This window comes from Hemibagrus wyckioides, linkage group LG18, assembly GCF_019097595.1.
Source record: "Hemibagrus wyckioides isolate EC202008001 linkage group LG18, SWU_Hwy_1.0, whole genome shotgun sequence".
In the NCBI taxonomy this organism is placed as follows: domain Eukaryota; kingdom Metazoa; phylum Chordata; class Actinopteri; order Siluriformes; family Bagridae; genus Hemibagrus; species Hemibagrus wyckioides.
The window spans coordinates 837886-852500 of record NC_080727.1 but is presented as its reverse complement, the minus strand read 5'-3'; the positions used below and the strand labels follow the sequence as shown (position 1 = coordinate 852500).

Here is a 14615-nt window from a genome sequence, read left to right as displayed (position 1 = left end):
GAAGGGGTGAATGAGTGAAGAGATGAAGAAGTGAAGAGATGATGGAGTGAAGAGATGATGGAGTGAAGAGATGAAGGGGTAAAGAAGTGAAGAGATGAAGGAGTGAAGGGATGATGGAGTGAAGAGATGAAGGGGTAAAGAAGTGAAGAGATGATAGAGTGAAGGGATGATGGAGTGAAGATATGAAGGAGTGAAGAGATGATGGAGTGAAAAGATGAAGGAGTGAAGAGATGAAGGAGTGAAGAGATGATGGAGTGAAAAGATGAAGGAGTGAAGAGATGATGGAGTGAAGAGATGATGGAGTGAAGAGATGAAGGAGTGAAGAGATGAAGGAGTGAAGAGATGAAGGAGTGAAGGGATGTAGGAGTGAAGGGATGATGGGGTAAAGAAGTGAAGAGATGATTGGCTAAAGAAGTGAAGAGATGAAGGAGTGAAGAGATGAAGGGGTAAAGAAGTGAAGAGATGATGGAGTGAAGAGATGAAGGGGTAAAGAAGTGAAGAGATGAAGGAGTGAAGAGATGAAGGGGTAAAGAAGTGAAGAGATGATGGAGTGAAGGGATGATGAGGTGAAGGGATGATGGAGTGAAGAGATGATGGAGTGAAGAGATGATGGAGTGAAGAGATGAAGAAGTGAAGAGATGAAGGAGTGAAGGGATGATGGAGTGAAGGGATGTCCTGTCTGTCTGTCTGTCTGTCTGTCTGTCTGTATATCAGTCTGTCTGTCCTTGGTCAGTGAGCAGCTCATGCTGGAATAACGTACACAGCCCTGTGGTTTCCATCTCTGTGTTGTTCCTGTAAACCCCACAGCTTGCACAGACGCTCTATTTTAGTCTCCTTGCAGTTTGTGATCAGATGATTGAACTGTCCCACAGCGTCACAACACCGCGTTCAGGACGCGTTAGCATAGCAACATTCCCGATATTCCGAGCGTCTGGCAGCCTGGTGTCATGATGTCAGGATCGTCTCCTGGGAGAAGCTGGAGGACTCGCTGCTGACACAGACGGTGTTGTAAAGGCTCCACGGCTCTGAGAGCACAGGGAAGCTGTAGCAGGAGTACAGGAGGAGTTTAAGGAGAGCCCCAGGGTTCCATGTTTGGCTCTTTTACTATTTTTTTTTATAAATTCTCCTGCTGCCTGAAGCACATGAAGGAGAGGAGCATGGATTGCGGTATAAGTCAATTGTGTGCCTCATGCAATATTTATGCAACTGCGGTCTTTTGTGTGTGTGTGTGTGTGTGTGTGTGTGTGTGTGTGTGAGTGTGAGTGTGTGTGTGCAGCAAGAACCACAGTCCCTTAGGGAATGCTCTGCTTCCAGAAAGTTTTGTCTGACACACTTTATCATGTCCAGTGTGAATGTGTATGTTTTTGTTTTTTTTTATCACTGAGAGCTCTACAGGAAGTGTAGTGTGTGTGTGTGTGTTCATTAGAACCCACTGTTAGAGGAAGTTCTAAGGAAGCTCATAATGCTGTCATGGTGTGTAGCAAGTGGAAGACTAACACAGTGTGTGTGTGTGTGTGTGTGTGTGTGTGTGTGATCTCGTCCTAATCAGAGTGTGTGTTGTGAGATCCTGACGAACACAGCTGTGTGTTTTAGCAGTAAACCCAGTGATACAAGTGCAGAGATACAGGCTTCATTAACACTGATTTCCCGCTAACAGCACGTCTCACTGTGATTTATTCCTCTTCTCCCACTGCACAACTTTATATCTGTTTATAGAGACTGTCACAGTGATACACCATAATGATGTTATTAATAATGACTTCTGTTCTATCAGCTATAAACACTCATCCCCTCAGCAGTCTCTCTTTATTCTCTCTCTCTATCAGCTATAAACACTCATCCCCTCAGCAGTCTCTCTTTATTCTCTCTCTCTATCAGCTATAAACACTCATCCCCTCAGCAGTCTCTCTTTATTCTCTCTCTTCAGCTATAAACACTCGTCCCCTCAGCAGTCTCTCTTTATTCTCTCTCTATCAGCTATAAACACTCGTCCCCTCAGCAGTCTCTCTGTATTCTCTCTCTCTATCAGCTATAAACACTCGTCCCCTCAGCAGTCTCTCTGTATTCTCTCTCTCTATCAGCTATAAACACTCGTCCCCTCAGCAGTCTCTCTTTATTCCCTCTCTCTATCAGCTATAAACACTCATCCCCTCAGCAGTCTCTCTTTATTCTCTCTCTTCAGCTATAAACACTCGTCCCCTCAGCAGTCTCTCTTTATTCTCTCTCTATCAGCTATAAACACTCGTCCCCTCAGCAGTCTCTCTGTATTCTCTCTCTCTATCAGCTATAAACACTCGTCCCCTCAGCAGTCTCTCTTTATTCCCTCTCTCTATCAGCTATAAACACTCATCCCCTCAGCAGTCTCTCTTTATTCTCTCTCTATCAGCTATAAACACTCATCCCCTCAGCAGTCTCTCTTTATTCTCTCTCTCTATCAGCTATAAACACTCATCCCCTCAGCAGTCTCTCTTTATTCTCTCTCTTCAGCTATAAACACTCGTCCCCTCAGCAGTCTCTCTTTATTCTCTCTCTATCAGCTATAAACACTCGTCCCCTCAGCAGTCTCTCTTTATTCTCTCTCTATCAGCTATAAACACTCGTCCCCTCAGCAGTCTCTCTGTATTCTCTCTCTCTATCAGCTATAAACACTCGTCCCCTCAGCAGTCTCTCTTTATTTTCTCTCTATCAGCTATAAACACTCGTTCCCTCAGCAGTCTCTCTGTATTCTCTCTCTCTATCAGCTATAAACACTCGTCCCCTCAGCAGTCTCTCTTTATTTTCTCTCTATCAGCTATAAACACTCGTTCCCTCAGCAGTCTCTCTGTATTCTCTCTCTATCAGCTATAAACACTCGTCCCCTCAGCAGTCTCTCTTTATTTTCTCTCTATCAGCTATAAACACTCGTTCCCTCAGCAGTCTCTCTGTATTCTCTCTCTATCAGCTATAAACACTCGTCCCCTCAGCAGTCTCTCTGTATTCTCTCTCTCTATCAGCTATAAACACTCGTCCCCTCAGCAGTCTCTCTGTATTCTCTCTCTCTATCAGCTATAAACACTCGTCCCCTCAGCAGTCTCTCTTTATTTTCTCTCTATCAGCTATAAACACTCGTTCCCTCAGCAGTCTCTCTGTATTCTCTCTCTATCAGCTATAAACACTCGTCCCCTCAGCAGTCTCCCTTTATTCTCTCTCTCGCTTCAGCTATAAATACTTGTCTCCTCAGCAGTCTCTCTTTATTCTCTATCTCTTCTGCTATAAACAATCATCCCCTCAGCAGTCTCTCTTTATTCTCTCTCTCTTCAGCTATAAACACTCGCCCCCTCAGCAGTCTCTCTTTATTCTCTCTCTCTTCAGTTATAAACACTCGTCCCCTCAGCAGTCTCTCTTTATTCTCTCTCTCTTCAGTTATAAACACTCGTCCCCTCAGCAGTCTCTCTTTATTCTCTCTCTCTTCAGTTATAAACACTCGTCCCCTCAGCAGTCTCTCTTTATTCTCTCTCTCTTCAGTTATAAACACTCGTCTCCTCAGCAGTCTCTCTTTATTCTCTCTCTCTTCAGTTATAAACACTCGTCCCCTCAGCAGTCTCTCTTTATTCTCTCTCTCTTCAGTTATAAACACTCGCCCCCTCAGCAGTCTCTCTTTATTCACTCTCTCTTCAGCTATAAACACTCATCCCCTCAGCAGTCTCTCTTTATTCTCTCTCTCTTCAGCTATAAACACTCGCCCCCTCAGCAGTCTCTCTTTATTCTCTCTCTCTTCAGTTATAAACACTCGTCCCCTCAGCAGTCTTTCTTTATTCTCTCTCTCTTCAGCTATAAACACTCATCCCCTCAGCAGTCTCTCTTTATTCTCTCTCTTCAGCTATAAACACTCATCCCCTCAGCAGTCTCTCTTTATTCTCTCTCTTCAGCTATAAACACTCGCCCCCTCAGCAGTCTCTCTTTATTCTCCCTCTTCAGCTATAAACACTCGCCCCCTCAGCAGTCTCTCTTTATTCTCTCTCTCTTCAGCTATAAACACTCGCCCCCTCAGCAGTCTCTCTTTATTCACTCTCTCTTTAGCTATAAACACTCATCCCCTCAGCAGTCTCTCTTTATTCTCTCTCTCTTCAGCTATAAACACTCGCCCCCTCAGCAGTCTCTCTTTATTCTCTCTCTCTTCAGCTATAAACACTCGTCCCCTCAGCAGTCTCTCTTTATTCTCTCTCTTCAGCTATAAACACTCGCCCCCTCAGCAGTCTCTCTTTATTCTCTCTCTCTTCAGCTATAAACACTCGCCCCCTCAGCAGTCTCTCTTTATTCACTCTCTCTTTAGCTATAAACACTCATCCCCTCAGCAGTCTCTCTTTATTCTCTCTCTCTTCAGCTATAAACACTCGTCCCCTCAGCAGTCTCTCTTTATTCTCTCTCTCTTCAGCTATAAACACTCACCCCCCTCAGCAGTCTCTCTTTATTCTCTCTCTCTTCAGCTATAAACACTCGCCCCCTCAGCAGTCTCTCTTTATTCTCTCTCTTCAGCTATAAACACTCATCCCCTCAGCAGTCTCTCTTTATTCTCTCTCTCTTCAGCTATAAACACTCGCCCCCTCAGCAGTCTCTCTTTATTCACTCTCTCTTTAGCTATAAACACTCATCCCCTCAGCAGTCTCTCTTTATTCTCTCTCTCTTCAGCTATAAACACTCGCCCCCTCAGCAGTCTCTCTTTATTCTCTCTCTCTTCAGTTATAAACACTCGTCCCCTCAGCAGTCTTTCTTTATTCTCTCTCACTTCAGCTATAAATACTCATCCCCTCAGGAGTCTCTCTTTATTCTCTCTTTCAGCTATAAACACTCATCCCCTCAGGAGTCTCCCTTTATTCTCTCTCTCGCTTCAGCTATAAATACTTGTCTCCTCAGCAGTCTCTCTTTATTCTCTCTCTCTTCAGCTATAAATACTTGTCTCCTCAGCAGTCTCTCTTTATTCTCTCTCTCTTCAGCTATAAACACTCGTCCCCTCAGCAGTCTCTCTTTATTCACTTTCGCTTCAGCTATAAATACTCATCTCCTCTGCAGTTTCTCTTAATTCTCTCTTTCAGCTATAAACACTCATCCCCTCAGTGGTCTTTCTTTATTCTCTCTCTCTTCAGCTATAAACACTCATCCCCTCAGCAGTCTCTCTTTATTCTCTCTCTTCAGCTATAAACACTCGTCCCCTCAGCAGTCTCTCTTTATTCTCTCTCTCTTCAGCTATAAACACTCATCCCCTCAGCAGTCTCTCTTTATTCTCTCTCTTCAGCTATAAACACTCATCCCCTCAGCAGTCTCTCTTTATTCTCTCTCTTCAGCTATAAACACTCGTCCCCTCAGCAGTCTCTCTTTATTCTCTCTCTCTTCAGCTATAAACACTCACCCCCCTCAGCAGTCTCTCTTTATTCTCTCTCTCTTCAGCTATAAACACTCGCCCCCTCAGCAGTCTCTCTTTATTCTCTCTCTTCAGCTATAAACACTCGCCCCCTCAGCAGTCTCTCTTTATTCTCTCTCTCTTCAGCTATAAACACTCGCCCCCTCAGCAGTCTCTCTTTATTCTCTCTCTTCAGCTATAAACACTCATCCCCTCAGCAGTCTCTCTTTATTCTCTCTCTCTTCAGCTATAAACACTCATCCCCTCAGCAGTCTCTCTTTATTCTCTCTCTTCAGCTATAAACACTCGCCCCCTCAGGAGTCTCCCTTTATTCTCTCTCTCTCACTTCAGCTATAAATACTCATCCCCTCAGGAGTCTCTCTTTATTCTCTCTTTCAGCTATAAACACTCATCCCCTCAGGAGTCTCCCTTTATTCTCTCTCTCGCTTCAGCTATAAATACTTGTCTCCTCAGCAGTCTCTCTTTATTCTCTATCTCTTCTGCTATAAACAATCATCCCCTCAGCAGTCTCTCTTTATTCTCTCTCTCTTCAGCTATAAACACTTGTCTCCTCAGCAGTCTCTCTTTATTCACTTTCGCTTCAGCTATAAATACTCATCTCCTCTGCAGTTTCTCTTAATTCTCTCTTTCAGCTATAAACACTCATCCCCTCAGTGGTCTTTCTTTATTCTCTCTCTCTTCAGCTATAAACACTATCTAAAATTCTCTCTCTAAGTTAATAAGAATCTCTAACGTTAATAAAAATCTCAGCTTGTCATGTTACTATAGAAACCACAAAGAAGTGTAAACTCTTCTGTCCTGAAGATGTGGAGAACTTCAAGCTCTAGCTTCAGCTCTGACTGATACACACACACACACAAACACACACACAGATACACAGCACTGACAGTGGAGACTCCTTCACCACATCACTCACTCACACACACACACACACACACACACACACACACACACACACACACACACACACAGACTTTATTAACTTTCACCACATCTACAATTGATCTGCTAATGCGGAGCATCTGCCTGTGAAAGAGCTGCTGTTGCAATAGAAATGATACAGAAAAGGTCTTCTTCAGATCTATTAATCATCTATTAATGATCTATTAATCAGTTGCTTTTGTAATAAACAGAAGGACAATTTCATCAACACATCACCCACACTGAGATCATGTGGAACCTGTGGAACCTGGACGCTGTGAGCGTTTATTAAAACAGAAGCCTGTCCTTCTTCCCTCTGTTCCTGCATACGCTCGGCTGCTCCAGCGGGTGTGTGATGTGATGTTGAAGCGAACGGACTGCAGGGGAACAACGATGATGGACACTCACTGTGACACCAGTCTGCACTGACCGGCCGCCATATTAACACTGACATCCTCCCTAATGTCCACGCTCTCACTCATAACAGGAGTGTGTTCAGTACAGTGATACCATCACAGAGAGAGAGAGAGAGAGAGAGAGAGAGAGAGAGAGGGAGGGAGGGAGAGAGAGAGAGAGGGAGGGAGAGACATGGAGAGGGGGTGAGAGAGAGAGAGAGAGAGAGAGAGAGAGAGGGAGGGAGAGAGAGAGATGGAGAGGGGGTGAGAGAGAGAGAGAGAGAGAGAGAGAGGGAGGGAGGGAGAGACATGGAGAGGGGGTGAGAGAGAGAGAGAGAGAGAGAGAGAGAGAGAGAGAGAGAGGGAGGGAGAGAGAGAGAGAGAGAGGGAGGGAGAGAGATGGAGAGGGGGTGAGCAAGAGAGAGAGAGAGAGAGAGAGAGAGAGGGAGGGAGAGACATGGAGAGGGGGTGAGAGAGAGAGAGAGAGAGAGAGAGAGAGAGAGAGAGGGAGGGAGAGAGAGAGATGGAGAGGGGGTGAGAGAGAGAGAGATGGAGAGGGGGTGAGAGAGATAGAGAGAGAGAGAGAGAGGTGGAGAGGGGGAGAGATGGAGAGATGGACAGGGGGTGAGAGAGAGAGAGAGAGAGAGAGATGGAGAGGGGGTGAGTGAGAGAGAGAGAGAGAGAGAGAGAGATGGAGAGGGGGTGAGAGAGAGATGGAGAGGGGGTGAGAGAGAGAGAGAGATGGAGAGATGGAGAGGGGGTGAGAGAGAGAGAGAGAATTGAATTTGAAAAAACTTTTATTTACATCTCAGTGAAAACCAAAAAAATAGAGAAAAATGTCATTTAAAGGATGGGGTTAAAAGGTAAATAAATAAGTAAATAAATAAATAATTAAGACAGTGTATGTGCAAATTGCAGTTTTTCATCACAACACAACACAGGGCTCCTCTACAACACCAGGTTTCCTCAAACACAGACAGGTTCTTTGTTTTTTTATAGAACACAAAGTCAATCAGAATCCTGGACTTTATGAGTGCTGTAGTGACCATTACAACATTACGGCAGCCATTTTGTTCAACCTGGTGCTTTCGACTGATGTAAATGCCCATTTTCGCTTGCCCCAGAACAAAGTTTAAAAGCTGGCATCGAGCTCGTCTTTTGCGTGTTTAACTTTTCGTTAAAAACACTAAAAATATTCTGTAAAACGGTAAAGAGAGACTGTAGTCTGGAACATTCTGTAAAAGCATGAAAGATAGTCTCTCTTTGATTACAGAAGGGACACGAGTGGCTGGCCTGGGGACAGAGAACAGAGATAAAAGCATTGACCGCAACAATACCATGTAAAATTCTCCATTGTAAATCCCCAGTTCTTTTCGGCAATGGTGGCTTATAGAGTGACCTCCACTCTGGACGCTCTTCCTCACTCAAACCGAGGACAGTGCGCCAGGGTGTGTCCACTCTCCCCCTGAGCGACCGCATATTAAAAGCTTTGACACATGCTTTATAAAACGTTTTCCCAGTCACAATAAAAAAGTTCATGTTTGTGATAATTGTACAGTCCAAAAAGTGACCAGTGCCTTCCTGTCCACAGTCCACAGACAGTGCAAGTTCAGGAAACGGGTCCTCTGAGTCGGGGCTTTCAGTTCCACTAGAGTAGTCCATGAGCATTTCCCTCTCCTCACGCGAGATGACCAGAGTCCACTTTCGCAGCAGCTGGCTCACCGCCCTCTTTGACCTCACGCCTAGCCGAGCAGCTACTCCATCAACGTTCTGTAGGTGAGGTCCGGCGACGTCCACCAGGTGTTTGAGGGTGGTGACACCAGACGCGAGGAGAGACTGCGACAGTGAAGAGTCCCCGACGTCCAGGCGTGCCCCGTATACCAGAGGCTCTTGAAGTAGCCAGTGAAGAGAGTCTGTGGCTGTGGTTCTTTGCACCCTAAAAAGTCTCCAGATTCTGAACAAGTTGTGATAAAAAGCAGGCAGTCTTGCAGTGTTCAGTCTCTCTGGATTCATTAAAAAGAGTGCCTTGTCCATTCTCATCTGCCCAAAAGATCTTAAAATGGCACTGGACACTTGTTTCCAGCTAAAAAACTTTGAGCCGCATAAAAACTTCTGTAAAAACTGTAAACGAAAGGTTGCAGTTCTGCTCTGTAAATGTATAAGACCTTGCCCACCTTCCTCTTTGGGTAAGTATAAAATGCTGCGTGGCACCCAGTGCAACTTATCCCAAAAAAAGTCTAACAAAATCGACTGGATTTTCATTAAAAGGTCTGTAGGAGGGTCTATGCAGGCTATTTTATGCCACAGAGACGATGCTACCAGATTGTTAATAATTAGCATTCGCCCCCTGTAAGACATTTTAGGCACCAGCCACTTCCACTTTTCTAGGCGACCAGTTACTTTTTCAATGACCCCTTCCCAGTTTCTCTGTGCGAACGAGTCATTACCCAGGTACACGCCCAGATACTTAAAGCCTTCGCTTTTCCAACTTAGGCCTCCGTTTAGGTACCTCGCCTACCCACTGGCCGACTAAAACAGCCTCGCTCTTAGACCAGTTTACCTTTGCAGAGGAAACCACAGAGGAAACCGCTCCAAAGTCCTTGGACACCCTGTGTAACATGTCTATATCACTCTGACTGTCGACCAGTATTACAACGTCATCTGCGTAGGCCGACAGGCGGATAGCGTTCGGGCAGTCAGGGATTAAGACACCTTTCAGCTTAGCTCTTAGCGTATTCAGAAAGGGTTCAATGGCCAGAGTGTAAAGCATCCCTGAGAGAGAGCAGCCCTGCCTTACCCCCCTACACACCTTAAACGGAGCACATAAGCCACCATTGAGTTTCAGTACACTTTCTATGTCACAGTATAGAATTTGTACTTTGGAAATAAAATCTGAGCTAAAACCAAAAGCATTAAGGGTTTTCCAAAGGTAGTTGTGTTCAACTCGATCGAAGGCTTTCTCTTGGTCTATGGAAATGAAACCCATATTCAGCCCAAAAAGTTTGGAGACACTGAAAATGTCTCGAACTAATGAGATGTTGTCAAATATGGACCTCCCGGGTATGCAGTAGGTCTGATCTGCGTTTAAAACCTCTTCCAGAACACTTCCCAGTCTTGTAGCTAAAACTTTAGACAGCATCTTGTAATCACTACAAAGCAATGAAACAGGTCTCCAGTTCTTTATGTCTGTCAGGTCCCCTTTTTTGGGTAAAAGAGTGAGGACTGCTCTCCTACAACTTAATGGTAGCAGTCCTCTTGTCAAGCTGTCGTTCAAAACCTCAAGTAAGTCATCCCTTAAAACATGCCAGAAAGACTTATAAAACTCTGATGGAAGCCCGTCTATGCCAGGCGCTCTGCCACACTCCATACTCATTAATGCTTTGTGCAGCTCTGCTGGTGTTATATCTGCACTCAGCTCTGTATTGGAGTCATGTGACGCTCGGGGCAGGTCTTCTAAAAAGCTCTGTTCTGTGGTGTGTTCTCTGTACTCACACTGATAGAGTTTTTCATAAAAACTAACCGCCCTTTTCCTAATGTCAGCTGTATCAGATAAAAGGTGTCCAGACTCAGAGCGCAGGCTGTGAATAAAACGTTTTTGTCCGTTCTTTTTTTCAAGGCTAAAAAACAACTTTGAGGGGGCGTCCATCTGGTTTGCGTTCTGGAATCGTGACCTTATTAATGCACCTTGTGCTTTAAACTCAAGGAGGTCCGATAACTTTTTCTTTTTGACTGTGAGGGTCTGAATATGGTTCTGGTTCTCTGTGGATTGTGCTAACAACTGAAGTTCTGTTATCTCATCTTCTAGTTGTTTCATAGACCGAGCCAAATCCCTTGTGACATTATAAGTGTACTGTTGACACAACTGTTTTATTTGAGCTTTCCCAAAATCCCACCAATGTTGCAGAGAAATAAAAGCACTTTTTTCTTTCCTGAAATTTCTCCAGAAAAAAGTAAAAATCTCTATAAAATGCTGGTCATTCAGTAAAACTGTTAAAATGCCAGTAAGAACTCTTCGGTTTAATACAATTTAAAACTGAAACACATAAAACCAAGCTGTGGTCTGAAAAACCAACTGGACTAATAACACAACTTTTTATGGTGTTCATGTGATGCTTTGGAACATAAAACCTGTCTAACCTTGCTAATGATACCTTTCCATCAGCAGCATGAGCCCAGGTGTACTGTTTTTGAGTTTTATGCATATTTCTCCAAACATCACTTAACTCGTGTTTTTCAACAGTGTGTAGGAGTCTTCTTCTTGAAGGCATGTGTGGCTCTATATGGTTGCGGTCACTGTTTTCTAAAGTACAGTTAAAATCACCACCAACAAATAAAAACTCCTCTGCATCACAAGTTTCTAAAACATTGCATAATTTATCTAAAAAAGCTATTCTTTCCACTGGGGAAGCCGGGGCATACACACAGATAAAAACCATAACATGGTTCTCTAAAAGAGCTCTGACTTTTAACAGTCTGCCAGCTACTATCTCTTCCACGCTGTAAGAGAGAGGTTTAAAAGTCTTTGAAAACAAAACATCTACTCCTCCACTAACAGAGGTATTGTGGCTTAAAAACAAGGGGCCAGCCCACTCCTGTGTCCAATCTACTACGTTTTTAGCGTCACTATGGGTTTCCTGTGCAAGTAATACGTCTATTCTTTTTTGTGTCACTAGTTCATACAGTTCTGCTCTCTTCCTGCAGTCTCTAGCACCGTTAACATTCAGGGATGCGATGTGAATGTCCTGCATGAGCACACAGAAAAGAATAAGCACAGGAAAGGGCGTCTGCGGTCTGTGAGGACCGAGAGAACTATGACGTGTCATCATCATCATTACTTAACAGGATGTTGATTTTAGTGACAATCTTCTTTAACCTGTATAACTCTTTGTCCTCGAAACACCCTTCACCCATAAGACGCTTTATGGCAATGTGCAGTTTGTTCAGGTCTGGAAAGTATTTGTTGATCTGTACCATTTTCATGTTCTTTGTGATCTTAAGAAAGTGTTTAATTTCACTCGCGTTGTACTTTTTACCGACCCAGTGACCCTCAGTGGTGACACAGACAGTGAGGTCAGGAGAGGGCCCTTCACTGTCCAGCTCACTAATACTTTCTGCCTGCTTCTTTTCTGCTTCTTTCGCGGCTTTCACAGTTTTGTCATTGTCTCTTGTCTTTCTTTTTACGGGTGTTTTGAGAACGGTCAGCTCAGTTTCCATCATCGCTTCGTCTGCATTTTCCGGTAAGACAACAACATTATTCTCAGTAACACTGTCCTGACTAATCATCAGTCCAACATCAGTTTCAGTTTCTATTTCTATATGCGGCTCAGGTGAGGCCTGCTCAGCCTGAGCAGTGGGAACAGTGGTGTCAGTGTTACTCACCCCATCACTGGGTACTGGGTCGGTCTTGGTGTTGTCACTCACGTTATGCTCTGAGGTCTCTGGTTCTCCCGCCGTAGCGCTAACAGAACCCGCATGAGAGACGCCCGCTCTGTCCGTGACCGGAGAGTCCGCCTCGACCACTCCGTCATTCTGATCAGCTCGATCCAACCCGTCACTGCCCCGAACCGACACCTCGCTCACATCAGAGGGGACTGTACCGCTGTCTGCGCCCTGGGGACAATCACGCACTAGATGCCCAGTTTTTCCGCAGCCGAAACACCTCATGGACACGGTGGACACATAGATAACATAATCAAACCCGTTGATTTTGAATGTTAGCGTGTGCTCGAGTTCAGTGCTGTTATCATTGAGGATCATGTAGGTGAACCTCCTGAATGAGCGCACGTGTTTCGCCAGGTCTGATTTGCTACCTATGTTCATTTTCCTTATCAGAGAGACGAGCTTGCCGAAAATGGAAAGCTGTCTTTCCAGTGTTTCATTAGAAATAAACGGGGGCACGTTGGACAGCGTGACTTTTTTTGCAGGTGTTGCGAGGGAGAACACATCAGTGAGTGAACCCCTGAGTATAATGCCCGGGCCAACAGCACTGCGTTCTCCACCATGTTCATGAACATCACCACCGCGCTGTTCATCCTGGACGCCGCCAGAACATTCCGATGCCCGACCACCTCCCCTGCGGCCAGGCAGCACTCCTCCACCCCCGCCCCGGTCACCACTCCTCCACCCCCGCCCCGGTCACCACTCCTCCACCCCCGCCCCGGTCACCACTCTAACGCCGTGGCTGCGCGTCAGGTTATCGAGGGGGTCTCTACCCTGGGCCGCCATGCTCTCCAGCGGGAAAGCTGGTGCTGACGGCCAGAAAACTGCTCTGATTAAACAGAGAGTTTAGATGGTATGAAAAAAAAAGGAAATTGTTCAAAAAAAAATTATATATATATATATATAGATAAATCAAGAAGTTATTAAACGTTAAGCAATGAGAAACGTGTCAACCACGCTCACACTCAACGCGCTCCGCCCACTCCCAGCATGCACTCAGAGAGAGAGAGAGAGAGAGAGATAGAGAGAGAGAGAGAGAGATGGAGAGGGGGTGAGAGAGAGATGGAGAGGGGGTGAGAGAGAGAGAGAGAGAGAGAGAGAGATGGAGAGGGGGTGAGAGAGAGAGAGATGGAGAGGGGGTGAGAGAGAGAGAGATGGAGAGGGGGTGAGAGAGAGAGAGAGAGATGGAGAGGGGGTGAGAGAGAGAGAGATGGAGAGGGGGTGAGAGAGAGAGAGATGGAGAGGGGGTGAGAGAGAGAGAGAGAGAGGGAGAGGGGGTGAGAGAGAGAGAGAGAGAGAGATGGAGAGGGGGTGAGAGAGAGAGAGAGAGAGAGAGAGAGAGAGAGAGATGGAGAGGGGGTGAGAGAGAGAGAGATGGAGAGAGAGAGAGAGAGAGAGAGAGAGATGGAGAGGGGGTGAGAGAGAGAGAGATGGAGAGGGGGTGAGAGAGAGAGAGAGATGGAGAGGGGGTGAGAGAGAGAGAGATGGAAAGGGGGTGAGAGAGAGAGAGATGGAGAGGGGGTGAGAGAGAGAGGGAGAGGGAGAGATGGAGAGGGGGTGAGAGAGAGAGAGATGGAGAGAGAGAGAGAGAGATGGAGAGGGGGTGAGAGAGAGAGAGAGGGAGAGAGAGAGAGAGAGATGGAGAGAGAGATGGAGAGAGGGAGAGAGAGAGATTATATATCATGTCTGCCAGATGCTCAGGTCTGAGAGTAATGATGGAGTTTGTTGTGAAAATTACCCAGAATGCTTAGGAGCAAATCATCACTGAGTCGTATAAAAACTACTGAATTATTTATATTTACATTAACAACAGATTGTGAAGATATACTGTGTATTGAAGGTATTACACATTTTTAATCTATCTGTCTGTCTATCTGTCTGTCTGTCTGTCTGTCTGTGTATATAGTATTTTGTGTAATTTATGTTATCTCAGTAGAAATGATTGCTATCCTGTGTAAATGACTGGAGTTATATTATAAGTTATTAAACATGTTCTCATGGGTTCTGTATAATAACTGCCCCCCCCCTTCTCTCTCTCCAGTTAAACCCACTGTGATCCACACGGACATGTTTGTTAATAGCATCGGTCCTGTAAACGCCATCAACATGGTAAGTGGATTGTGTGCGGTGTGTAAAACCCCAGCAGAGCGAAGGCGTGGTCATTTCCTGTTTTTCTCTCAGAGGGACTTCACTTTAATCAGCCCATGATGCAGTGATGGTGGAGTTTATACTGGTCTGTGTGTTCAGTGGTGAAACTGGGTGTGAGAGTCTGGCTCTGAACACAAACACACTCAGGGTTTAAAGGTGTGCCTCAGGGCTCTGTATACGGAACATTCTGGATGTTTATGTCTTTTAGACCTTCTCCATGTTTGAATTGATTTCATCTATTGACTCACACCAGACTGACTGAGACTCGACTTTCATCATCCACTCGGCTCGCTGCTGACTCGGAGGAGAGCAGG

At 45.3% G+C, this 14615-nt stretch overlaps 1 protein-coding gene across 4 annotated transcripts in view; it reads left to right on the top strand.

The window, feature by feature from the left end:
* gabrg2 (gamma-aminobutyric acid type A receptor subunit gamma2) overlaps positions 1-14615 on the top strand; it is a 75538-nt gene that overhangs the window by 23163 nt on the left and 37760 nt on the right. For all 4 annotated transcript variants that reach the window (XM_058415370.1, XM_058415369.1, XM_058415368.1 and 1 more), the window contains exon 3: positions 14195-14262. In XM_058415370.1, coding sequence (XP_058271353.1) covers positions 14195-14262 — 68 coding nt within the window. The remainder of the gene's footprint in view (positions 1-14194; positions 14263-14615) is intronic.